This window comes from Eubalaena glacialis, chromosome 9 (assembly GCF_028564815.1).
Source record: "Eubalaena glacialis isolate mEubGla1 chromosome 9, mEubGla1.1.hap2.+ XY, whole genome shotgun sequence".
Lineage (NCBI taxonomy): Eukaryota > Metazoa > Chordata > Mammalia > Artiodactyla > Balaenidae > Eubalaena > Eubalaena glacialis.
Genome location: NC_083724.1, coordinates 113,067,315 through 113,085,489, shown reverse-complemented (window position 1 = coordinate 113,085,489; position 18,175 = coordinate 113,067,315). Strand labels below are relative to the sequence as shown.

The following is an 18,175-nucleotide window of genomic DNA, read 5'->3' as shown; positions in this document are numbered from 1 at the left end:
CGTGAGACCACCGCTCCTTACCACAGCCTTATCCCAGATGACGGACAACCGCTCCTCCGTGCCATTGGTGCCTTCGGGGATCAGGGTGAAGTTGTCCTTTCCTACGGCCTTCTGGGCAGTGTTGAAAGTACAGTGGGCACTGCCAGTGACCTGGAGATCTCCACTGGAAGGAAAACATACCACTGGCTTTTCTCTCATCTTTGACCTCAGATCATCCTTGAACGTACTTTTTAATGGGCCAGGCCACTGAGAAGTTTTTGACTTAACTGTCTTCCCCCCTCAGGAGACAAGAAATTTGGGAAGCTATGGCCTGACACGGAAGCTTCATTCTAATGCTGTGTAGCTACGTCTAGTTTGTGAGGTATCTTACGAGTGACACTGCGCCACAGTAGAACCCGTTTGCTATCTCATTCATCCCCTTTGGTTGACTTTCAAGATGGCCCTGGTTTTTACCCAGAATTGCCCCCAAAAGCATCAGGGTGACAATGCCCTGCTGCCGTCCGGCAATCCGAGTTTGGAGAACGAGGTCTCTATTTGCGAGTTTGCTTCTGCCCACCATGTGGGAACCCACCGGTCAGCTTGGTCCGAGGAAAGACCAAGAACGGAAGGTGGGAACAAGTCGCCAACACTCACCAGGACAGCAAGGAGTTCAGAAAGTCCGGAGTGGTCGGGTCGGGGCTCAGGGGCGGGGAGGTGACAAAAGCAGCAGCCTTGGCCCAGTTCTTGCTCCAGTACTGGGAGCCGTCAGTCCCCAAGCTGGCGGTGATGGGCTCGCCATACACCACGGTCCCTGACAAACAGAGGGCAGAGCTGAGCGCTGTGCAAAGGGGGGGGAGGAAACCACCACTGCTGGGACTCACTGCCTGCCCGGCAGCATGCCCAGAGCTCTCAGCACCCCTTCAAAGAAGGGGCCCGCCTGCTCTCCCAGCTGAGGAAACTCATGTTCGGCCAAGTCAAATACCCCAGCCAGCCAGTCACCGATCCAACGAGTACTCCCTAAGACTTCATCTGTGACTCTTGCTCTTCTTTTTCTTCAATTTTTATTTTATATGGGAGTAGAGTTGATTAACAATGTTGTGTTAGTTTCAGGTGTACAGCAAAGTGATTCAGTTATACATATATCGATTCTTTTTCAGATTCTTTTCCCATGCAGGTTATTACAGAGTATTGAGGAGAGTTCCCTGAGCTGTACAGTAGGTCCTTGTTGAGTATCTATTTTCTATACAGTAGTGTGTGTATGGTAATCCCAACCTCCTAATAATCCCTCCTCCTTACCCCTGCTCTTCTAACTCAACCCTCTCCCCCTAGGGGATCCCAAACATTTCCACCTCCTATTCTGTTGATTCCCAAATCTATTCACAATCTCCAGCTCAGACTGCATTCAAGCACCCAATCCCGAGCGCCATCTAGACTCTTATTTTGGGTGATCCAGGGCACCTCACACTTAACCTCACTGCTCACCAAAACATGCCCCCTGCTCTCCCAATGTCTCCCAGTCCTTCTCCCAGTGTCCAGCTCTGGTTAATGAGCCGAGAGAGGAAACAATATGTGACATCAGTGGGATGAAGCATTTGAGAGCAAGTACACAACCCTCCACATCTGCCCAAGAGACAGCCTGGATCCCTGAGGGTCCCCAGATTCACAGCAGACTTTGTAAGAGTGCAGAGTAAAGGACTTTGCACAGTTACGTTACTGAGATTTCAGAGTTTGCAGAAGCCTAGCCTAATTCAGTATATTGTCAAGAAAGAATGTTGATTTCCTGATGCTTAAATCACGTCCTCTTCTCTATCCACTCATGTCCAAGCCAGAAAATTGGGAATCATTTATATCCATCGAATGCCAATGCTTTAATGCCTTAAATACATCCTTTCCTTTTCACTCTGCATACCTTCCCTTAAAATCAGGACTTCATCATTTCTCCCCAGCTCACCTCCTTCCCCACCTCTTCATCCATTCTCCATGGCACTTCCAGAGTGATCTTCCTAAAACATAATCTTCCCGTGTCACTCTCTTGCATAAAATCCTCCCAAGGAGACCTTCTGACTTCAAGGATAGAAACAAACTTCTCACTGAAGCATCTCATGCCTTTCATTAGCCGGCCTCACATCAAAACTGGTCTCTTCTCTACCATCATCCAAAAACTCCACCCCGTCCTCCACTCCAATAATCCAATAATCATTCAGTTTTAAATTTTTTGATTTTTCAGACAGAGAAAGACAAATATCATATGGTATCACTCATAGGTGGAATCTAATTTTTTAAAAATGATACAAATGAACTTATTTACAAAACAGAAACAGACTCACAGATTTCAAAAACGAACTTATGGTTACCAAAGGGGAAACGTGGAGGGGAGGGACAAATTAGGAGTTTGGGATTAACATACACACACTACTATATATAAAATAGATAGGCAACAAGGACCTACTGTACAGCACAGGGAACTCTACTCAGTATTCTGTAGGAACCTTTATGGGGAAAGAATCTGAAAAAGAATGAATATATGTATATGCATAACTGAATCACTTTGCTGCATACCTGAAACTAACACAACACTGTAAATCAACTACACGCCAATACAATTTTTTAAAAGATAATAATCAATTTTTGATTTTTCCACTTGATGGAGATACCCTTAGGCAAGTGACTCAATAAATGTGTGTTGAACTGATTGAAGGGTGAGATATTTTATTAAGTAAAGGCATCAGAGCTGGAGTTTGATCCCAGGCCAGGCTCACCACCACCGGGAATTCACCTCTTCTACCTGCTCCCACCAAGGGCTCCCCTGCCCCCCCACTGTGGTCCTGACAAGTGGGCCCTTTTCTCCAAACCCAGGGCCCTCAAGGCCAAACACTCCTCAGTCTGAAATGTGTCTCCTTTCCTCTCCGCGGCCTTTTCCAAGACTTTATCTCTTGGCAACACAGCACTACACCCACTCGAGGACAGCCCCTGCCCCGAGAGCTGGCTCCGGGAGCTGGCCCCCTACCCTGACCCCAGCCTCAGGAACCTCACAAAGGACGCTCTGTTCCGCCAGGGAGTGTTAGAGGCCCGGCAGGCAGCTCACTTGAGGAAATCGGTGACAAAAAAAATCCCCAAGCAGGAGGGAGGGCTCCAGAACTCAGGGGAAGCCTCCCTCTGAAGGAAGCCCCAGGAAGAGAAGGGCAATGCTCAGAATCACCTGGAAGGTCCCCAGCGTTCCTGACCTACTCAAAGCCTCCCAGGCAGGATTGGGTCGAGGAGCTGCTGGGCAGCTGCAAAACCCGCTCTAGCTCATCTCAAGGTAGTAAAACCCCGCAACAAGAAGGCCTTGGCCGCTGTCAGGTACATGTCTATGAAATGCAAATGGCTGAGCAGGCCCCAGCTCCCCCAGGGGCCACAGTTTTCGACTGGAGCATCGGCCAGAATTGGCTGAACTGAGGGTAACTCTTCCAACCCAGCCAGGTCTGGAGGTCCCACTGGCTATTGACTGAGCATGAAGGTGAGGTCTGGGCGAGTCACTAGGAAAACAAAGGACCCGCAACCCTAAAGGTTTCCTGGCTTTGTCGACATGAAACCAATCAAGAGACAGAACTGCCTGGAGAAAAAGAGTGGCTGCCAGTCTCTGGAAATCCTTGCACGAGCATCAGAAGTTTTCTGATCTTCCCGGTAACTCGATATTCCGCATCCTCTCCCTGGATCTGCACTTCAGTCCTGCCTTTGGAAACTTGAGTACAAGGAGGGGCTGGTTCCTGGAATGTGTCCTGAATCCTACAAGTGTGAGTGCCCTTGACCTCGGCCTGCATCTCACTCTGCAAAATACAACTCAGATTGGGCTGGAGGAGCTGGTAGAGGAGACAGGGCCCATCCCCTCCGTGCACCGGCCCACGCACCTCGCCACAAGGGAATGAACTCAGCTTTCAGCCTATGCAAAACCCAGAAATGGGTCAGAATTCAAGGTCATTGCTGACCAGACCTGCCTCCTTAGACCAAGGCTGAGCCAGGACTCCTGGGCCGGGGCCAAGCAAAGATGTGGGCACTTAGAGAAGGAGAAAGGCATCTTTCTTTTTTTTAAAATTGGAGTATAGCTGCTTTACAACGTTGTTATTCTCTGCTGTACAACGAAGTGACTCAGCTATATGTATACATATATCTCCTCCCTCCTGGACCTCCCTGCCACTCCCCGCCTCATCCCACCCATCCAGGTCATCACAGAGCACCGAGCTGATCTCCCTGTGCTATACAGCAGGTTCCCACTAGCTATGTATTTTCCACATGGTAGTGTATATATGTCAATCCTAATCTCCCAATTTGTCCCACCCTCCCCTTCCCCCTTGTGTCCACATGTCCATTCTCTACGTCTGCGTCTCTATTCCTGCCCTGCAAACAGGTTCATCTGTACCATTTTTCTAGATTCCACATATATGCGTTAATATACGATACTTGTTTTTCTCTTTCTGACTTACTAGAGTCTGTCATACAGAGTGAAGTAAGTCAGGGAGAAAGCCATCTTTGCAGCTCATTCCTGCTTTGCCCTGTTCAGGGATTCAGAGGTCCTTGCTGTCTTTTGGGTTTTCTTCTCTTCAGCCCTCAAAGGCAAGGCAGGAGTTACACCGTCCTGAGGAGGCCTCCACCTCCACCCGTTTTATAAACACTGTACCTGAGACAGCCATGGATGGGCTTCTGGACCTCAGTCAGGCCGCAGACACCACTGCACTGCATGCCGGAAATAATTACCACTAATAATAATAAACCACCAAACAGGCTTCACTGGCCTTTCTGCCCTCCTCCAAACACACTGCTGATGTTTTCTTGGTGGCAGTTAGACCTTCATGCTCTCCTTCTGCGGGGAAAGTCTAAACTGAAGGCTGTGATCCCAGGCCAGCCTTTGGCAGGCTCCCTAGGATGGCTGGGAACAGCAGGGCTGGGGGTGGTGTTTATTTACAATGGGACTGAGTGCATTCATGAAGAATAAAGGAAGGCTGGGGGTTAGATATGTTTGACAGCTTCCATCCGGACGGTTAGTCACTTCCCATGAACGAGAAGCAAGAGGACAAATCCAGAGCAGAAACAACGGAAAATCGTGTGTGTGTGTGTGTGTGTGTGTGTGCGCGTGTATGTATTTCAAAACACAGCCACAAAAGCACAGCGAAAAACTACACAAACACTGGGACTTCCCTGGCGGGTCCAGTGGTTAAGACTCTGCGCTTCCACTGCAGGGGGCGCTGGGTTCAATCCCTGGTCAGGGAACTAAGATCTTGCATGCCCCTTGGCACGGCCAAAAAAAAAAAAAAAAAAAAACTACACAAATACACACACACACCACTCTCCCTCTCCTCTCAGAGACCCCAGGCCAGAACTCAACACCCTGGCACCTGTCCATGGATAATCTTGTCAGATTTTGGTATCAAGAGTGGTTCTAAAGGAACAGACTCTTAAAGTTTTCTGAATTGGCTCTGGGGTTTCTGAAATTGTCTCTCTAATCTGATGTGACTCAAAGCACTAACGACTCCACTCCCAGTAGCTGAGAGCACTGATAGTACATGGCGTGATGGGGCAAAAGAAATGCACAAAACACCACATCAGGTACTTAAAACAGGCAAAGTTCTGGGTAACTGTGTATTTGACACCTTAGAACATTTTTGTCAAATCGAGTATAACAAGATTAGCTGGTTGTTCCTAATTGCACTGGACAAAGTGAGGAAAGACAAGGATGACTCAGGGATTCAAATTCCCAGCTCAAGGGTCCCATAAATGACCCAAAAGTTTCTACATCTGCCCCAAAAGACATCCTCATCTCCAGTAGCCTCAGAGCTAAACCAGCTGAAAACTGAACCCAGAGTCTCACCCTGCAAGTGGCTGAATTGAATTCCCAACTTGCAAGCATCTGCCATTAAGGTGAGGGCATTCCGCTGCAATGTCAACGCTTCCGAGTCTCCAGCCTGCCAGCCCACCCTGCAGACTCCAGACGTGCCAGTGCCCATATCGCATGAGCCAATTCCTTAAAATGTGTGTGTGTGTGTGTGTGTGTGTGAGAAAGAGAGAGAGAGGGAGGGAGAGAGAGATTGGTTGTGTTTCTCCAGAGCCCTGACCAACACAGATCTTGGTGAGATTTTATAACATTCACAGCCCAACCCATGGGCCACTCTCTGGGTTCAAGATTACTAGGTTGTGCATTAACTTAACACGAAGGAATCGTCCCCAGGTTGGGTCAGTCCTCACGGGGCCCGTGACCATGTGCTTCTCATTACACCGCCACCATTCCTACTGACCCGCAGGGCATAGGAAGTCTCGTCTCATGTTTGGGTTGTGAACGTTTCTGCATCTGGGTTCCGGGGGTGGGGAGGGGGGAGGAGGGGGAGGGGGAGGGGTGTGCACCGGATGAGGTCATCGGGCACTGCCTACGCGCCACCACTCACACTTGGAAAGCATCAGCGCCATGCTCGACTCCTCACGTGGACAAAATGCAGTTGGAGGGTGCCTGTTCGGGAGAAATCCCGACACTGGATCCTCAGTGGAGAGAGAGCCGGCCCGGAGTCTGGAACTAAGGGTTCTATTTCCCACGGGCTGGATGACCTGGGGCAAGATAGTCAATTTCCGCATTGCAGTTTCCTTTCCGTGACATGAGCCTATTATTACATCGACCTGTGTCTAAGTTCTTTTGAAGAGTGAAAACTGCCCAAGGTATCGTGGTGCTGGCTGTGTCTTCGTTTCCTTATCTGCAGAGTGGGGTTGGTGACACGCTGTCCTGTGGAAGGACACAGAATGAAGGGAGCAGCACGGGCAAGGCAGCCCCGTGGAAACAGTCCTCACTCACGCTCTATCTCACACCTTCACTTACCTAAACACCTCCTGTCTTGGATTTAGGACCTGCAGGTCTCTGGGTGGGAGGCACACGGAGACCAGTGAGGGGAGATGCTACTGCTCCAGCCATTGATGGGATTCTGGTTTTTCAACAGCTCACATTCGCAGAGAGATGTTGAGTCGTTTTACGCAGCCTGACCCCTCTAAGACCGGGTCAGGGGCTGCAGTGCGTGTCTGTGAACAGTGGCGCCTTCCCCTGTGCTCTAACCATACTTGGCTCGCACCTCTTTGATAAACTATTTCCCATGTGACCGTCTGCTCCTGCACCCTCCCACTGCTAGTAAACGAGCTAACAGAGCTGGGACCATTTCTCACCTCCAGCTCAAATGCCTTAAGTATCACATAGTAAAAGTTCGTGGAATAAATAAGGGAACTCTCTATTTTACAGAGGAAGAAAAGGAGCCACAGCATGTTGGCAGTGTCCTGCCACACCTGCCTCCAGGGTCCAGAAGAAGCCACCTGAACCTGAAAAACAATCCTCAGCAGAAAATCCTTGCCCCTTGCTCTGCTTTTCTAACAAGCCCAAAGTAAAACCAGCCCTTCGCTCTTTAATCATCATAGTAGTAGGTACCGTTATTACATAGCCCTTACGTGCATTATCTCATTTAAGCATCATCCTTTTGCCTTTGTCACCACTACTATCCTCCCCTACAGATGGAAAATGAGACCTAGAGGTGGTAAGTCACCTGCCCACCATCACTTGCTAGTGCCTCGTGGAGCTGGGATTTGATCCAGGACAGGATACTGATCCCAGAGCCCTAACGCTCAATACAGCTTTATGTTGCTTTTCTTCTTGGTCACTGGGGAAATCCTTGCTTCAATATTATCCATGACTCTGTTGGGTGTCAGACTCCAGTTTCTACCCAGTTTGTTGAGGAACTAAACCCCAGCAGATACCGAGAAGGAGATGGTCACAGCATTTCCCATATTAAAATAATCTCAAAGCATGAAGGTGAGTCAAACATTAATGCAGACCTTCATGGCCCGAGGTCAGATGCCGACGATCAAAGCCCAATTCCACCATTCACCAGCTCTGAGCTTCAGTTTACTCAGCTGCAAAGTAAAACAAAGTACAGAAATTCCTGCCCCGGCCACCTCCCAAAGTTGTTATGAAGTTCCAACAAGATGGAAAGAACCTAAGCGCCTACAAGCAGGTGAGGATTTCTCCTTCTTGCTCATTAGCACCCAGATGCACTGGAAATTCCTTTCTGGCAGCTCAAGTTCATCTAAAGCAAAGGCTTTCAAGGGCTACAGGGCCACTGTCTGAATGCAAGAGCCGCCCTGGGAACCACAAAGCAGGCACAGTTGGACTCACACCCTGAAGGTTCTAAATGAATAGACTGAAGTGGTCCCTTCTTGGTGCTCAGCCCCCAATACACACACAGGGTCTAAGTCATAAAGACAACAGAGGGACATCCTGGGGCGCTGAGTCGCAGATACCTGAGAGGGCCTGGACTCCAGCTCCGCATCTTCAATTGGGAAAACTGAGACACAGAAAGGTGAAGGAGCCGCAGCACCGCCGGCAGGGAGGCCTGGAGCCCAGAGCTCCCTCTGCAGCCCCCGAGCAGGGCCAGTGCCACCTGCCCCAGAACCGAGACACCTCCATCTTGAAATTCAGACAAGTGAGAATCTGAATTGGAAAACATGGCCTCGGTGTTTAAATTCTGCTAAATTGAATGTTTAATTATATTAAAACTATATTAAAATGTTCGCTTAACTTTCTTTCTCTTATTTTCATCTGGGTATGGTACAGTTACTAAAATAAGCTGCCCCCAACTTCCCCTTTGCACATGTCGAGCCAGCTGTCCACTCCACCCCGCTACATGGAAGCAGCGATTCTGTGATTAGCGCTGGGTGCTGAGGCTGATTCCCGTATTGCAAATGTGTGCCTGGGTGATAAAGGGCCCAGGTGAGGGAGGGTCACCGACAGTAATCATCCACATGTCTCCTAGAAGCAGCTCAGAGCTGATTCTAAGTGAATGTTCCATTTCAAAAAGGCAGTTCCTTCTAGCTGCCAGGAGAGGGCAGGTTTCCAAAAAACTGGTAACGCAGCAACCATTTCATGAAGAGCCTAAGGACAAAGGCCCCAGGGGAGCTGCAAAGAACAGGGGCTAGGAATTCATTGCTGGGTCCATCTAGAGGCTATCAGCTCCTGGGAGAGGCTGACTCAGTGGTCATTGAGCAATTTGTTCTAAATCTTGCACCAACTCACCCACCAGTGAAAAAATCCGGATCCATGTGGATCACATCCCACAGAGAACCAGAAACAAACCAGAGAGGTCAAACTGCTCCCTTGCTGACAGAGAAAGAAAGACACATGGAGAGAGATAAAGGAATCAAAAAAGAATGAGGGGGCGGGGGGCGGTGGGGAGGGAGAGAGAGACACCAAGAAAGTGGCACAGAGACCAGGAGAAAGCTAGAAGAAAGTCAAGAGAGAAATGGAGACACCGAGCTGGAGAAATGCAAAGAGGCAATCGGGTTGGGAAATAAAATGGGGAGAGAGGGAGGAAGGAAGAAAGGAGAGAGGGAGGGAGGGAGGACTCTTCTATGACACTCATGTTCTGATCCAGCCAAGATCCACCCCAAGTCCACTAAACAGGATCAGGCTTTCTTTCTGTAAGTGGAGCTACACGCCCAAGCACAGACCACGTGGTGTGATTACCCGTACTCACAGTCAAAGGCAGGTTCAGTACGGCTGTGCTGCATTCATAATGGATAAGGGGCTCACAGCACATCTTCTGGAAGCAGCACTTAGTAAACTAGTTTCCAAGAACCTTCCCGCTGGAACAGAGGACCAGCCTCAGCCCAGAATATATCGCTATAATCTACAGAGAGCCACTCCAGTACAAGGAGAACAGGACACGAGGGCGGCCAGGGCAAAATCCCCATCCTACGCCCCCATGAGACTCTCTCACACACCCCAGCGGAAATCACTACCAGCCACGGAGGGGAACGGTATTTAGCAATAGAACGTTCCCCAGGATTCTGTGGCACATGGACTGACGTCATCTGTGTATGTGTCTGGTCCATTTAGACTGCATCAAATTAACTCCAACTTTTCTACAGAAGTGGGGACAGGAGGCAAGTGTGCCCGTCCACCCACCCTGCGCTGTGCGCGGCTTTAAATAGATACCAACACGGCCGCGGCCCCGGAACACCAGCAAGAAACTGGAGCTCCCCGCCGTGCCCAGCTGTAATTAGGTTAATGCTGGAACGTGAGGAGAGCAGAGCGACCCACTTGGCAGGAGGGGTTGGAAAAGCAGCCCTCCCCCTCCCCTCTCACCCCGTCCCCCTCCCCTCTGGAACCTGCGCGCAGTCAGACCGCAGGCGGCACTTACCCTTTTTCCGGGCCTGGGCGATGACTTCCGCGGCACTCTTGCTCATCACCTTGGTGATGTACAGGGGGCAGTTGGTCTGGTTGGCTATGGTGATGGAACGGTTCACGGCTTCAGCCTCGACCTGCAGTAGAGCATCCAAGCGTGAGAACTGTACCCACACTCAGTCTGTTCCCTGAGCCCGTCTCTACCCTCCCCCCACCAGGAGAGGCCACGGTGAACCAGAGACCACTGTGTCCTCAGGGCTCTACCCTGAGTGGCACTGCAGGCGGGGGATGTGACTTGCCCAGTGTCACTCAATATTGATTGGTTGAAAGGATGGGGCAATTCCTTCCCGGCCCTTATGGATGGTTTTAAGCGTGGTCAGCATCAGCCGGGGGTCTGTAAGACATGCAGATTCTCAGGTGCCTCGGGCCCTTCCCCAGACCCACAGGATCAGTAACTCTGGGGGTGGGACCCAGAAATGTGGCTCTTATGGACCCCAGGTGATATTTACACTTGCTAATGTTTGAGAACCGCCATGCTTGGAAACTAATGGCTCCCAGTTTGGTGCATTCACTCCAGGGGCATGGTCTCCAGTCAAAACATTCAGTGATGGAATTTCTGAGCTGGGCTTCTGTCCCACGCCCACAAATGAAGCCAGCATCACCCAAGAAACAATGCGACCTCACAGGGCTCTGGGAACGGAGCAGGCAGATTTGTTTAAACCAAAGGTCCCTCTGTCTAGGCAAACCGATCATCACCAGCCACAGACTGGTACACCCTTCAGCACAAGATGGGAGGGCTGCTCTAACCAGTAACCTGATTCTTTAAACCTGATGCTTCAGTGAATGATGTCCCAAAGACCCCAAGGGATTACTGCTAAATACCTGATCAGGTGAGACTAGTTCTTAGACCGTTATGTCGCACAGGGGAATCAACAATGTGTGCTTAGCATGAGCAGCTGAAGGAGCAAGTGAGACGATGTAACAGAGGACCTCAGAATGCCTTTTGCTCCCTCCCGAATCCTGGCAAAAAGGCTGGCTTCAACTCTTCCAGGCAAGGGACTGGGTCTTCCTTGGTTTTTTGCATCCTCCAGGCAGTTCTCCCGGGGTAGCACCTGGTACCCAGCAGGTGCTCAAAAATGTTTACTGAGCAAATAAGTGACTTCATTTTGGGTTAATGGTTAACGCTAGGCTGTTCCATAAAGAGCTGCTACTTTTCATAAGAAATGACCAAAGCTCTGGACTGAATCATCTTAGCTAACCAGTCTCTACGGCAGCTCGGCCAAGAGCTGAAGTTCCGCAACTGCGCTAACGGGTGATCTAATTTAATATACGAGGACATCCTTCACATTTGGTCTCCTGGGCTTCAACTATGTGAAGAGAGATGTCTCGAGACCCAAAGGCAAACCAAACAGCTCTTGAAAAAGCTCATTAAACATCCAAGTGTTTTTAATTCCTGGCATAGCTGAACAATCAGCCTCCCCTCTCCTGGGCTCCAGTTGCAACACAAGGGCCTCTAGCCCAGGCAGCACAGAGGAGGGACGTCTTGCATCTCTGCGGTCACCATAAAAGTCCACAGGGTGAAATGCAAACAGGACGCCACTAGAAGCTGCATGGCTTCCAGGGGTGCAGGCGACTGCCCAAATTCACTGTCCCAACCCAGACTCTTCTGAAAGCGAACAGAGGCGCTATTCATAACTTCACCGGGCGACGGGTTTGGACCAGGACTGCCCCGGGTGCACCAGAATGCACGGTCATGCTGCTTAGGCAGTAAATGGAGCAGAAGTGCCCGTTCTAGGGGGCCCTACCCTGGGGCACTGGCTTCTGTGAAGACTGGTTTGGTGGGAGAATCTGGGTCCCAGGGCCCTGTCTGGATTGGCTCATCCGCTGGAAGGTGAGCTCTGAGCCCTCCCCACCCCCTAGTCGGACAACAGGCCTGCAGTGAGGGCAGAGGCTCTAAGGTCACCTCGCGGAGAGAGAAGGTCATGTAATCCCCACGTCTCCACCTTTCACCCAGAACCATGGAAGGATCCACGTGTACCGTTCTGGTGTACATGTATGTGTATGCCTCCGATATTAAACATAAACCGTCTTATGTTAAACATAAACACACAGGGCTTCCCTGGTGGCACAGTGGTTAAGAATCCGTCTGCCAATGCAGGGGACATGGGTTTGAGCCCTGGTCTGGGAAGATCCCACATGCCTTGGAGCAACTAAGCCCGTGCACCACAACTACTGAGCCTGCGTGCCACAACTACTGAAGCCGGTGCGCCTACAGCCCGTGCTCTGCAACAAGAGAAGCCACCGCAATGAGAAGCCCATGCACCACAATGAAGAGTAGCCCCCGCTCTCCGCAACTAGAGAAAGCCTGCGTGCAGCAACGAAGACCCAGTGCAGCCAAAAATAAATTAATTAAATAAAAAAAAAACAACAACAACATAAACACACAGTGAACTCTGGCTTCAATATTATGACAACAGTATTACAGTTTAAAAATAAAATTTTGTAATTGTCTCCTTACAGAGCTGTCAGGGATTTAGGGGGTCACCTAAGCCCTGGTTTCTGATTTTAAAGATGAGCCACCCCAAGGTCCAGGGAGCAAAGCAACCTGTACAGGCACGCACAGAAGTGTCAGTACACAACACTCCCCTTGCGGCCCAGGTCCCCAGCTGTCTGCATACCCCAGTCATCCCATTCCTCAAGGCCCGGTTAGGAGGTTCCCTCCCCCATCAAGAATTCTGTCACCCTTACCTCCGGTGCCCCACTCTCCTCCCAGACACCAGTCTTTGTGTGTGTGTGTGTGTGTGTGTGTGTGTGTTCTGTTTGTTTGTTTGTTTTGTGCCACACCACATGGCTTGTGGGATCTCAGTTCCCCGACCAGGGACTGAACCCAGGCCACAGCAGTGAAAGCCAGGAATCCTAACCACTAGGCCACCAGGGAACTCCCCAGACACCTGTCTTACAGCTGTAACTGGCTCCGAACCCCATCACATGCCACGCCCCTACTTACTTTGCATCTCCCCCTTCCTCCCCAGCTTGTCTGGAATCCCTCTCAGAAGGGACCACTTTCTCATCCACCTCGATGCCCCCCACAGGCCTCCATCATAACACGTGCTTGGGTACCACTGACGGACAGCAGGTTTCTAGATGTCCACATCCCCTATCGTCTCCCTTTCAATCTTCTCAGCTGAAAACTGGGGGAAATCCGACCGGCAATCTCACACGGTTGGGTTGGAAAGGGCAGGAGAAAGAAGAACAGGTTTTGTGTGGTTCAAGCACAAGTTAACCATCATGATGCTGGCGATGGATCATAAAACCAGGAAGGAATTACATTTTTGTATGTTCTTAACTGTTTCTTGTGCATTGGCAATATCTCCTTACCGGACTCTAAAGCTCAGTTCCCTCAGAATGCATCCATGTTTTATCCTCTTTATCTCTTACAGAGGGTTTAACACACTGTTCACAGATCCCTGGCGATGAACTAAAAAACCACCCCCAGCAGCCAAGGGAGAAGGGGGCAGCTGGTGCCTGGCCGCTCACAGGGCTGACCTAGAAGTGCATCTGCTCAGGGGAAGCACCGCATGCTGTGCCCAGCCTAGAGTCGGTGCCTCTGAATCAGCTGAGAGGCAGGTGACCGTGGAAAGCAGACAGAAGAGAAAGTCCCCAAAGCAGCCTCTCGTGAGACCACAGGACCCTCCCAAGGAGCCAGAAGCTCCCCATGTTGGAGCATTGCCGCTCTGCCAGCCCCTAAAGGAGCCTTCCCAATCTACGGCTGGGGATTCTGAGGTTCGGCTGGGGATTCTGAGGTTCGCAGTGCAACAGCGGCTACAAGAGAAGTCTCCCGGGCCTCAATGTGGAAAAACAGGTTTGATGTTTGTGGTCAAAATAGCAACCAGGACCCCTCTCCTCTGATAGCTTTGGCCTGTTCAGTAAACCCAGGGCGGGCTTGCTTTCTTTTTGGGGTTTGCACGGACCTGGGGATGCAAAGCAGACGGTGGGAGAGACGGAAGCAAGCCCCCGGGAAGGCTCTGAAATGGAAACAAGCGCGCGGCTCTCACGAGGAGCCCCGGGTATCAGGAAGAGGGGCGTTTGCTTTTCTCAGAGGACAATATCCTCTTCCTCTTCTCAGCTGATCCAGCCCAGCCACCGGATGAGGCGAGAGTCCACTTTCCAATGCAGGCCAGCCCCAGGTGTCGCCACCTGGTTACACAGGCCCGCTGGCTTCCCACTGAGCTTGGGCTCCGGGGTGTGTGTGTACACACTGAGGGGGTCGGGAGGGCAGGCAGGATACTGCTTGCACCTTCTAGCCCTCTGATGCTGAACTTCACACCCCCGTGATTTCTTTCCACGAGAGACACACTTCACCGCAGGACACCTCCGGGCGGCACCACACACAGGCAGCAGAATGGAATGGGTCCCCTGGATCCAGCCGTGCAATGGACTGAATGGCACCCCCTGGAGTTGTGCGAAGGAGGCTGTGTTGCGTTGCCCTCACAGGACGCTCTAAAGCTGAAATGCGGGCTGTTACGCACAGTGTCTGGCACCTCTGGGTACTCAGGAAACGCTAGCTCCCGGTGGGGCTTACAAGGAAAAGAAGGGAGAGGCATCCCTCTGCCCCTCCCGGAGACCTTGCAGCTCCAAGGCCTGATCCCAAAACTGTTTCAAGACTGAACGCAGGGCCAACCACCTCCAAGGAGGATGGGTCTGGGGACCGTCATGCCTGCGTCACCCTTCCCACTCCCACAGCTTTATGCAGGGAGATGCGGTTAAAATGATCACCGAGGCCAGCCTTGAAGGGGAAACAAAGGCACAGAAAGGAATCTTCGGAGTATCTGTGCAAGTGAGATGGTGTCTGCACGTGTGCGTGTACATGTATGTGCATGTGTGCGAATGTGCACACACATTGTGTGTTTGTGTGTACACGTGTGCGTGAGTGTGCACGTGTGTGTACATGTGTGCACTTGTGTGTGTGCACCCTTGCGTATAAAACCAGCCTCAGGTATTTTTAGCGTCGGCTACTGGGACTGTCTGCCTCTCCCGCGACCTGCATCCCCAAATCACTGCCCACCAGCCACGGTCACAGCCTGGGGCTCCCCGCAGCCAACAACACAGGGGCCTAAAGAGGTCACTTCAGCCTCCTGCACCCTCGCACCAGCTCCGGTTCAGCTTTTCCGCGCGCGCGGGAAGGCTGGTGATTGTGAAAGGACCTGCATCCCAGGGCCTGGAGAGGGACCACACAACAGTGAAAATGTAACAGCTTCCATCCTTTCATCTGAGACAAATGACCCCAGGGCCTCAGATGGTAATGAAGGTGCCCTGGTGTGCATGTGCACGTGTGTGACTGTGTGTCTGTGGCTCTGTGTATGTATCTGTGTGCCTCTGTGTGTATGTCTGTGTGTATCTGTAACATGCATGTCTCTGTGTGTGTGTCTCTGTGTGTCTGTGACTCTGTGTATCTGTGTGTGTATCTGTGCATATGTCTGTGTCTGTGGCTCTGTGTATGTATCTGTGTGCCTCTGTGTGTATGTCTGTGTGTATCTGTAACATGCATGTCTCTGTGTGTGTGTCTCTGTGTGTCTGTGACTCTGTGTATCTGTGTGTGTATCTGTGCATATGTCTGTGTCTGTGACTCTGTGTATGTATCTGTGTGTATGTGCTCGCATGCAGTAAAAGGGCAGAACAAGGAACTGTAAGCCCTCAGTGTGTGCAAGACATTCTAAGTGGCTTCTACCTTTGCTTTTTTCTGCCTCTTTCCTACATTCTTTCTCCTTTTCCAGCCTCATCCCTCCCTCCCCCAAGCCTAGGGAAAAGGCTGGTGAGACGAGCCACCTCACCCGACCCAGGCAGCCCATTGATGGCGCCTTCAATGCCACACCTTCAGAATCCATTTTCTTCTGGGCGGGGCAGAGCCCACGAGGCCTAACGTGACCCCTTCCCAGACTCAGAGGGGACGTCCTGGCCCTAAAGTTCTGCGACTTGGGGGCCCTGGTCCCATCCGTACCCCTCTCACCCAGCATCTCCCTCCACCTGTTTCCAGGAGGAAAAATCCTAATTTTAAGTCACCATCCGCTCCCACGATGATTTTATCTGCCCTCTCTGCCTGTCTCTTTTCCTGGAAGGACAAAATCTATTCATTTCCATGAGACCCCCAGCATCCTCTGCTCAGAGCTGCCAAGTCCTCCAACGCCTGACCTTGAGCCTTTCATTAAAGAGCCAACTCCTGAAAAGTATTCAGAGGCCACAGATTCTAATTTAGAAAAACAGGTTCTCTGCCACATAAGATGTGAGCACCCCCTTCTCACTCACAAGCCTCGCCACCCAGGACCGTGACTTTCAACGTCGGGGCCAGCAAGAACCCTGCTCTGAATCTTCCCTCCTTGATCTTGAAAGATTCTGTCTCCCACACTCTGCTGATTATGTTATACCCTGTGCAGACTTATCACGGAAAACCTTACAGTCCCCCTTCTGCTTTCTAGACACTTAGAAGAGCTTTTATGGTAAGATTTTGGAGGCCCTGGTTTATGAACCACAAAACCCCAACTGCTGGATGCTAATAAAAAGCTGTTTGTGTCTGTCTACCCAAGAAAGGGCTTGAAGAATTAGAGACAGAAAGAGGAGTCTTTAGGCTAAACAAGCCATACTGCTTTACCCCACAGCACAGTCTAACCCTTCACTTTGCCTGTGTAGATGTGGGTGATGTGACTTTCTCAGAGGGACCAAAATCAGCACCCGAGAAGGCCCATTCTCAACAGGCGGGAAGTGGGCTCTCTGTGGCTCTGGTGGCGCCCGCCCCAGAACACGGATTCATGCATTCCGTTCAACAGGCGCTCACCTCCTCGGGCCGGCTCAGCACATGTCCCTCGGGGCCCGTGATGCCCAGATCCAGGATCCTCTGTTGTTCCTGCAATGTTTAAAGAAAAGCAGGCTTTCAGGGGGTGCTGGATCCCAGATGGCTCCGACCGCTGAGACGTGGGTAAAAATTACTCGGGCAAGACAGCAAAATGGCACGCTGACCGCTGAGCCCTCATCCCAAGACCCCACGAAGAGAGGGCACGGTACCCTGCTCCCAATGCTACCCGAGCTATGATAGATCAGTTACAGCCCCCCAAATATGTACAGCTGTCCCCTGGGATGCCGAAAGCCAATGTGTCCCCAGCCCTGGGCTACAGAGTAAAATATCTATACGTGGACTTCCACAGGCAGCCGCGTCACAGCGCTGAGAGGAAGGACCTCTCTGTGGAAAGGCTACACGTCCTCCAGAAGATGCCGAGGGGCACGTGCATCCCCAACATTCGCGCTGTCAGCGAGGCTGTTTGCACAGTCCCACTGGGTCACTCCGCTGTTCCCCACTGGAGCTGAGCTATGGAAGCTGCTCCACTCTCGAGCCTGCCTCTCACCCTGTGGGTCACGTCGAGGTGATGAAGAGAAAGCACATACCTCTGCAATGATGTCGCCGTTTTCCGCGTGGACTTGGGCAATCGCTCCAATGTCCCGGATCACGCTCAGGACTTCATAGATCTGAGAGAGGGAGGGGGTGGGATCAGAGACAGGGACCTCTGTCTTCCTGGTCACAAGTACAACCACCGTCCTGACAAGCCACAGGGACCAGCACCGGGACCCCTCGCTGCTTCTATTAAGGCCGGCTTTTCTGACACGCCCGAGGGCAGTGTTTCTGGCCACAAGTGGCAGAGCAGGACCTCTTGGTAATTAACAGATAATTAACAGAGGCAGCGTAACCTAAAAGGGCTTGAATTAGGAGAAGCTCTTGGGTGGCACCTTCTCTGCACCAGGTTTGCTGAAGAGGGTCAGGGAACACCTCTCGGTCACGCTGGCCCACGGCAGGTGGCTGATTCCAGAGCCTGGTGGAACACCTGTCCTGGGGGACCAGGGCACTGGGTTCGTACCCTCCCTAAAGGGAGTTACATCAGGGGCTTCATCCACCAGCCATTTCCCGTGAGCATTCACTGGAGGCAGCTTTCAAGACAACAGCAGTGGTCCGAACATACCGAACGCCAG

At 51.4% G+C, this 18,175-nt stretch overlaps 1 protein-coding gene across 2 annotated transcripts in view; it reads right to left on the bottom strand.

Moving 5' to 3' along the window:
- The window catches only part of DPYSL2 (dihydropyrimidinase like 2), a 112,837-nt gene that overhangs the window by 10,212 nt on the left and 84,450 nt on the right, over window positions 1-18,175 (bottom strand). For both annotated transcript variants that reach the window (XM_061200719.1, XM_061200720.1), the window contains exons 6-10: window positions 17,597-17,677; window positions 16,992-17,060; window positions 10,179-10,299; window positions 634-790; window positions 22-163 (exon numbers count right to left, since the gene is read on the bottom strand). In XM_061200719.1, the coding sequence (XP_061056702.1) occupies window positions 22-163; window positions 634-790; window positions 10,179-10,299; window positions 16,992-17,060; window positions 17,597-17,677 (570 nt within the window). The remainder of the gene's footprint in view (window positions 1-21; window positions 164-633; window positions 791-10,178; window positions 10,300-16,991; window positions 17,061-17,596; window positions 17,678-18,175) is intronic.